General features: G+C 38.7%; 1 protein-coding gene across 2 annotated transcripts in view; it reads left to right on the top strand.

Moving 5' to 3' along the window:
• Positions 1–3,903, top strand: part of GLS (glutaminase) — an 80,255-nt gene extending 76,352 nt beyond the window's left edge. Inside the window, exon 18 of one of the 2 annotated variants that reach the window (XM_072612693.1) lies at positions 919–3,903. In XM_072612693.1, coding sequence (XP_072468794.1) covers positions 919–1,075 — 157 coding nt within the window. In that variant the 3' untranslated portion in view covers positions 1,076–3,903. The remainder of the gene's footprint in view (positions 1–918) is intronic. The other variant, XM_072612694.1, reaches the window with a different exon arrangement.
• The last annotated feature ends 5,130 nt before the right edge of the window (positions 3,904–9,033 follow it).

Genomic DNA, 9,033 nt, shown 5'->3' on the forward strand with positions numbered 1-9,033 from the left:
GACTGAAGAGGATGGAGGGGAGGTGTAGTAACTCTCTAGTGTGAATGGGTGGATGAAGGAAGTGAGACTGAAAGTCAGTGACTGGAACTTCCACCCCTTTGTTAGGAGATTAAAATTTGAGTTCTGTAGTTAACACTATTACCTAGCTATATTGGTGTAGCCCAGTTGTGGGGGAGGAGGGCACAGGGTGTCTTTGAGTGTAACCTAAGGGTGCTTAAAGGCTTTGTGGACATCTATCTATAAATCTTTACATTTGTATAATATATGTACACTATGGAGTGCTTTGTGGATCCATACCTATTGTCTGTACATATATGTATGTATGTCACCACATATATTTATACATATAAGTCTGTATGAGCTGTATCAATCATCTTTAAACATTCCCTTCAAAAAGAAATAATTGAAAGAGATGCCTTGGCTTCTTCACTAAACTTTTCAGACTGTTAAAGTCTTCATTATGCCATCTCCCTTTAGCAACCTTTCTTTATAAAGTCTGCTTTGCAAAGTGACTTGGAAAAGTAATTGCAGAATAAAAATTCATCTTCAAGAATCACCTTTTGGATTTAAAGGCCTTTTCTGAATTTCCCTTGTTAATTTTCATCCACACAAATCATAAATCAGAGCACATGGTTATCCAAAGTGTAACAGAGAGAACACTAGACCAAGTCAGAAGATTTGGGTTCAGGACCTAGTTCTAACACTTGATGGGCAAGCCCCTTCACTCTTTGACCTCCATTATCCATCTTATAGAAGAAGGGGGTGAGGAGAGCATACATATACGGCCTACCTCACAGGGCTATGGAGAGGAATAGGCTTTGTAACTTTGTGTATTAGATGGCTTGTCTATGAAGCAGATGACTGACAAGAGTTTCCATTCACTGAGCACTCCAGTCACAGATGTGCTATTTGTTACAGGTGGAATAACACCCCCATGGATGAAGCCTTGCACTTTGGACACCATGATGTGTTTAAAATCCTTCAGGAATATCAAGTTCAGTACACACCTCCAGGAGATTCCAACGATGGCAAAGAAAATCAAACGGTCCATAAGAATCTAGATGGGTTGTTATAATGGGGTCTCGAGCTTGATCCTAAGAATCGCATCATTTAGCTATTTAATTGTGAACAATGATTATGAAGAGCGTGTGTACTTTCCTGGTAGTGATTGATGTATATTTTACAGTCTGTTATCTCAGTGTTACTGGAGTTTTTTCTTCATTGTATGCAGAGGACAAATCTGATCTCTCTGGAAAAAAAAAGAAAAAATAGAAACAAAGCAGGCTCTCCCTTCGTAATGTGAGCGATATTACCTCGTGCTGTGGAGAATTTGGTGTAAAAAACAGAAATTCCCTTTGCTCGCTTTACTGTGGTCTTTACAATTTCTTTCAGTGTTGTGTGCATTTGTGATCATTGTTCTTTCTGCTGAGTATAAATTTTTAAACTGAAACCTTGTTTGTACAGTTGGCCCAAATGAACAAGGCTGCCTCCAGGAGCAAATGGAAGTGATCTTTTTCAAGATATCAGATTTGAAATGTGGGAATAGTTTGGGTGTTTTTCAAACACTCTATGCACTTAAGATTGTATGTTTTTTCAATGTTTCCCATGCACCCTATACCTACTTTGTGATCTTAAAAGAGAATATCAATTGATGACTGTCAGTAAATAGTGAAGGCTGATTTGGATTCGACTTTATCAGGGATTTTCAAGTTTGATGACCAAAAGATCTAAGTATGAATGTAACTTTGGACCCTTTCAGAGGATTCTTTTTTCGTATCTTCCCGAGTCCAGCCTTTCTTTCTTTCTCCACATTTAGCTGTCTTTGCTTCTTTTGTACTTGGTAGTGGTGCTTCTATACTATGCAGTTTTGATCTTTGCTACATTAGTCAAGAAGGTTCTCAACCTTGGCCTTTTGCACAGTAGCTACAACTGTGCCTGTTCTTTATGAAAAACAAACCAGAGACAGAATGAACCACTTGCCAGGTCAACACCAGTGGAACTTAACAGACTTGACAACATAATAGACTGAAACGATGCTGCTGCTTGAAGGGCATATTTTAAGCTACCAAAGTCATTTTGACGGTGTGATTTGCCATAAAGTAACAACCATATTTATTATCTAAACCTGCACCATAAACCTGAATCAAGATAATTGTTCACTTTGGGGGACCACTAGCAAACACTCCAATTTTCTTCTCATTTGCCTTTGTGTGAGATTTTTGGTGGTACTAGCATTTCCTAAGGAAAGAAAAACAAAAAACAGAAAAAGCCCAAACAAACAAAAGAAAAGACTTGTGTGTCAAACAACAACAACAACAAAATACCCCACTTAATTTCATTATAAGGCTGATACCCTTCCATCTTCATGTCTGGAAGGGAAATAGAAAGATTGTCCTAAGATGAGAGGATAGACTTTTGCACATGGAACTCTCCATTTAGGTTCATCCTAGCATCTGAATGAATGAGTGAGTTAACTTAGGGTTAGGTCAGGGAAAAGTGAAATGAAGAACTTTGATATTAAAATACAAAGAATGGGCCACTTTATGAAAGTTACTCCTTGAAGTTGAGTTTTAATCTAATGAGTGAAATCCTCAGCTACATAGACAGCAATCAGTAAAAACATTAGCGGAGCATTTTTAAGTGTTTTTTCCCCTTTTTCCATTACAGCGTTCAAGCTTTCTATAACCCATATTGCTGCCCCCACCCTCTTCAGCCATCCTTCAGGTGCTCCCATTTTTGGCTTCCAACCTAAAACAGCCTAATTCAGTTGTCACCCTCCCATTCAGTTGGGTGACCAGTGGTCCTCACTGATGTTGCTCTCTTAATTGGGCTGTTGAAGTCTTTCTTCCTGCTACACAAGACTCGTAACCAGTCTTACTGCTTTCCCTACCCTTAGGTCAGTGAACGACCATATTCAGAGGTATTATTTGCACAGTGCTATGTAGGAGATAGCTCTTTGTTAACCGAGAGAAAGTCTTGTCTTACAATTTTATGAAATTTGTGTATATTATAATGTCTTTTGGGGATAGGGAAAAATTCACTGGTTGACATATTAAAATAACTATGAACCTACTTTTCTCAAACAGCAGCATGGTTTAGATTAATTAAAACTTTTCACATATGGATTGAGCTAGATGGCAGCCAAGCTACCTTCCAGTGCTCAAAATTGTGACTCAAATTTAAAATGAGAGCAATTTAACTACAGGAGGCAAAGATCACCCTTGAAACTCAGGCTTTCCTCTAGAAAACAATGCTTCTAACTGGTGTTTGAGAAGAAGAGTTATTTGTAGTATTTTCTCCAATGTTCAGAAGGTTTTGTAAAACCTTTGTGTTCACTCAGAGCACTGCACTGATTCCTTCATGCCGTTATTTATAAATATCTGCAGGTTATTGGTTTGGCTGTTCATCACTGGCTGGCACTGACATGTAGATTTGGTTTCAATGTTTTATTTTTTCCTATTAAATTGCTGCCATCTCTATATTCCAAAGACCTGTTTTTGTTTTCAGTATTGTGTGTTTTCTGTATCACAACAGTTAGATATACTCTTGCTAGTTTAACCCTTTGTACCCTAGATGTGCTAGTCTTAGTGTTACTTATATCATCCCTCGTGTGAAAAGTGTTTTGTCCTCCACTATAACCCTTTAGCTTCAGAGCTGGACTACTAATGACTATTTGAAATGACCATCAGTGACTGGGACTGAGCGGCTCGATGTTTGATTTAGATTCTCTGTGGGGAATATGCTGTGATGAATGTATTTGTTTCTAGCAGTTTTCCTATAATGGAATCTAACCTAAAAATGATTTAAGTTGTAAGTGTTTAGAAATTGGGAAATATTTATTTTACATGAAATCAAATAGTGTTGCTTTTTCAGTATAATAAACAGGTATATCCCCCAAAAAAATTGGTGTGGGAAAATTTTTTTTCTTCTCAAGAGAGCCAGATTTTATTTTCTTCCACAGCACAGATTCCAGCCTTTTATGAAATGTAACTTAAATTTCTTTGAAATCATCACCTCAAATAGCGAAGGCCCTAGGAGGCCAGGGCATGGAGGTGAAGTTGTGGTGAGGAGGAGGTAAGTCAGCCATGCCCTCATTCTTGCTAAAAATGCACGTGGAGAGAGGGGTGTGGAGATGGTCCTGAACCAGCTCAGACTTTTAAAGACCTAATTGGAACATCTTGCTCTATAACACTGGATTAGGAGTCAGAAGACCTAACTTAGAATCCTACCATTTTCTTTGTGCATGATCTTGGGCAAGTAATGACCTCATTGGGCCTCAGCTTGCTCATCTGCAAAATGGGGACAATAACTTTTCCCGGCTAATTCTATTAAATAAGATATATACATATATGTATATGTACATACATATAATATATAGGGACATAATGTTTTATATACTATAAGGTATTGTATGAACACCAGCTCCTGTTATCATGTGGGAATGATAATTCCAAAATAAGCTAGACATTTGTTGAATTCTTTTCACTTCACAGGATTTGGGGAGTCAGCACATTTCAGTATTAAGGCCAGTTTAAATTCCCTGACCACCTGCCAACTACTGTTAGAAGAAAAGAGGCTAGACAGATTGTAGGTGTCAGGGAGAAGTTGACTAGAAAGCAAACATTGCCACAGATAATGGGTCAAATAGGTCATTCACTTTTCCTGAGAGGTGGCAGAGAGAGAAAGTGTGTGTGTGTGTGTGTGTGTGTGTGTGTGCACATGTGAATGCATGTGTGCGCATGTGGGTGCACAGGGCTGGAACTTACTGATCAAGAGACTGGGAGTGGGAGCCAAAACAGTTGTGGTACATAGGCACAGAACTGGGGTTTTGGTTTTTTTCAGTGTTTAACACATTCTCTAGCACACAGTAAGCATGCTTACTGACTGGTAAAGAAAACCTTGCCTTTTAGGGCTGTCATGAGATGGGGCAGGTTGGCATTGGAGTATTTTGAGTGGTCTCGATCACTGAACTGCTTTTAAAAGCATCCTTCAAGGTTGAATATAACATAACAATCTTCCAGTTAAAATGTGTGCTCTCCAAAGCCTTGAACAGTTTTCTTTAGAGTGCTGAACATGTAAAACATTTTATATGGTATTCTATGAATTTCAGTGAGATTCGTTAAATCTTCTATCATACTTAAAAGGCAAAAAAACAAGTTTCCTTACTCATACATCAGAAGCTGACACTTCCTGGGAAAGCAGCTGTAATTAAAATGCATGAGAAATATCCTTACTTGTCTGATACAAAGAAAACTTCAGGGCCTCAGTGGCCAGAAATTCATGTTATTTCCAAGGCAGCCTTATCACAATTAAACTGTTGCCCTCCTTGCAGGAGGCTTTATGACTCAGCCTTCAGTCTAGTCTTCTCTGTTCATACCCCCGAGCAGTCTAAGGTGAAGAGTGGGATCGTTATTTATAAATCTGAGACTGACTTTTGGATTATTTCCTTAGGTTTTGGAGCCAAGAGGTAGGCTGAGAGTCCTAATTAATACCCCTTCAGCAGAATTATATGGGAGTGATGCTTGACTAGAAGAGAATCAGGGATCCCAGTAGATCTATGAAATATGAAAGTTACCCCTTATCAGGAATATTTACTTTATAAAAAATTCAGTGACCTCACTGCTGACTTCTTAGAGAATTAATTAAGAGAAATCAATTAACATATGATCCTATTAATGTTAAGAGTAAAAAACGTTTAACCATACATGCACCATCCACGAGTTATAGGGTAAAAGCAGTGGGATGCCTTGATCTGTTGTTTACTGCATGAGTTTGGGCAGGTCACATACTCTCCAAGCCTGTTTCCTCATCAATAAAATGAGAGCGCTGAACAAGAAGGGTCTCTGAGATCCGTATTAGCTCTAAGTTCATAAACTACTACGAAGGCTAAACTTGGCATATATGTGATAAAAGCAGTATTGGAATTCCATTACAAAAATACTAAACTCAGATTTCAGTAGGTATAAATCCTGAAGGACTTATATGAATGTTCAAATAGACAGGGAAATAACTGATGTGGGTATTCCTTCCATCAGTGAAACCACAGCTCAATCCTGCCTGCCTGTTCTAGGTCACTTTCATCCATGTTCTCCCATAAATTGGCCACTCAACAAGCTTCAGACATTCCCCTAGTTGTATCGGTATTAAGTCGATACTAGGAGTGTCCATGGGCTGGTTGTTCATTGGTTGTCTCTTGCTCTCATTTGTGTGACCAGCCCATCTGCTTTTGCCCTCTGATCAGACATGTTCTGATAATATCCTTCATATTCTTCTTGCATAACATTTTATTTTTAATAATGGTACAAGCTGTTTCTGCCTCCCATGTACCTCCTCAGCTACTATCGTTCATAGTCATACAACATCACAGGGAGAATATAATGTTAAAAATATCTCAAGGGCAAGTTAGTCTGTTCTCCCATTTAATTCTGAGCACAACCCATTCCTTGCTCATGTGCCATATCTGTGTACTCATGGATGAACGAGGTACATCAGCGCAGTCTGGACAACAGGTGCTTTCCTCAGCTTGGTTGTTTCTGTACAGAGAGTGGCTAAATTCCTTTGGGTGGTTATGGATTTCATCCAGGAGATGCCATAGTGTCCAGGACTTGTGCCATCATTACAATGTCATCTAAATAGTACTATCTAATCATGTTGAGGGCAGCTGAGTGGTGCGGTGGATTGAGTGCTGGGCCTGGAGTCAGGAAGACTTATCTTCCTGAGTTCAAACTGGCTTCAAATACTTATTAGCTGTATAACCCTGGGCAAGCCGCTTAACCCTATTTGCCTCAGTTTCCTCATCTGTAAAATGAGCCGGGGAAGGAAATGGCCAACCACTCCAGTATCCTTGCCAAAGAAACGTCAAATGGGGTCACAAAGTGTCAGAACAGCAACAGTTTTGCTAACCTATCCTTGCCCACCTTTCTTAAAATGTTTTCCAGCTTCCAGCTGTTTTATGAGGAAAAAGTGTTCAGAATCATCCACCCCACTTCTCTCAGAGATATTATACATGACTTTTAGTTTGGAAACAGTGTTGGCTGCCCTATTCCCCCACTTGTTGGCTAAGGAAGCTTCCAGGCTTTTTTGATCTTGTTGTAACTGATATACATTGGCTACGTTTCTGTAGGAATTGGCATAACCTGTGTCAATGTCCTTTCTTCCATCCATTTACACCTAATGGAATGTAAGGTGCTCATTTTTATCTTTGTAATTCCTAGCACCTAACTGGCATGGCTGTTCCCAAGTTTTGTTTATACAACTGAGGTTGAAGTTGGTTTTGCTGTTCCCATTTTTATCATTTATTCCAGTTCAATATTAATTTTTATCTCTGCTTTTACAAATCAGTGGTTTGACTATACAGGTAGCTGATTCAGGAATGACTCCTAAATCAATAATAAGTCATTGACTACCTGTTGAACAGGTAGGTGTCACAGTGAATAGAATGCCAGGCCTGGAATCTGGAAGATTTGAGTTCAAATCCAACCTCAGACACTAACTAGCTGTGTGACCCTAGGCACACACTTAACCTTTATTTGCCTCAATTTCCTCATCAGTAAAACTGGGTTAATAATAGCACTTACCTCCAGAGTTGTTGGATCAAATGAGATAATATAGTGCTTAGCACCTGGCATATAGTAGGTGCTACATAAATGTTAGCTATTATTATTAACCAATATAATCAGTTTTTTTTGAGAGAGAGAGATGGTATTTGGTACTCATCATGTCTACAACCTTACAATTCTTCTCAAAGAAAATGTTTGTGATGTATTGGCATGAGACTTTTCATGCTGTTTATAAGCCTTAGGCCTTTTTCATTCCCTGTTTGTGGATATTTTCTAGAATTTTTATTGTTAACTTCACTTAAGTCTCACCTTTGGATTTCAGTCACCAAATAGCAAAGTAGAGACTATTTAAAGGCAGAGGGTCTTGTCAGGTTTTTTGTAGACTCGGCCTCTGTTTCCTTTTCCAGATGTTGTTTAAACTCCAGTTAATTTTCAAGGGGATCTTTCTGCAAATGCTTATCATGAAAATTGTAATATTAGAAGAGTTAGCCTGTGAAATGAGGCTTTTCATTGTCTTTGGAGGCAAGAGCATGCTGACTCTCCCTCAGCTTCTTTCTTTCTCTCTGCACAGAGAAGCTGGGAACCATCTTTCCATTTGTCTGCCATTTTCTTTTGTTTTCTAATTTCATTTACAGCAAGAATGCCAAGCTTGATTTAATTCAGTTTATCCAATGCCACATCCACTTGTTTGTTGCTGGACAAGGCTTTCACATTTGCAATACCAACAGTTAAGTTAATGCATTTAGTCTAATTCACTATTCCTAAGGCAGTAGAAAAAGACTGCTCAGGCCAGATTGTGTGTTTTAGCTTGTTTCTTGGATTGCCACAGCCCAAGATTCTACTGGTGATGAGCTTCTACATAGTTAGCTAGGCTGGTCGTTGGAGAGGAAAGATATAAAAATCCTTCCACTGGAAGAACTTACCCAGAAGGGAAAAATCTATACTTACAGCCATAAGAATAACAAGATTTGTGATGATAGAAGTTTGTATGCTAACCCTTCGATCCCCCTCACTAATGCTGTCAGGGTCAAAGGTAATGTATCGACATTTTCTTTAACTAGAATTTGATTTGACTTCTCTATTTCAATATAAAGTGATCCTGTCCCCTTCTACCTTGTCAACCCCCACAGACTCCAGTTAGATTGTACTGCTGATTTTTTTTTTTTTACAGAATTTTTAAAGTTTAACTGTCTTTCCTTGTCAACTCCCACTTTCACCTTCACCTAATTTCTAAAAAAGGCATTACTCTATAGGCAGCTAGAAGATATAAAGCAGTGTTTAGAGTGCTGGGCCTAGAATCAGGAAGACCTGAGTTCGAATGTGTTACCCTGGGCAAGTCACTTAATCTTTGTTTGCCGTAGTTGGGGATAATCATAGCACCTAGCTAAGGTTATCATGAAGACAAAAGAGATACCATTTGTAAAGTGCTTAGCACAGTGCCTGGCAAATGGTAAGTGTTATATAAATCGTAGCT

Source organism: Notamacropus eugenii, chromosome 5 (genome assembly GCF_028372415.1).
Source record: "Notamacropus eugenii isolate mMacEug1 chromosome 5, mMacEug1.pri_v2, whole genome shotgun sequence".
In the NCBI taxonomy this organism is placed as follows: domain Eukaryota; kingdom Metazoa; phylum Chordata; class Mammalia; order Diprotodontia; family Macropodidae; genus Notamacropus; species Notamacropus eugenii.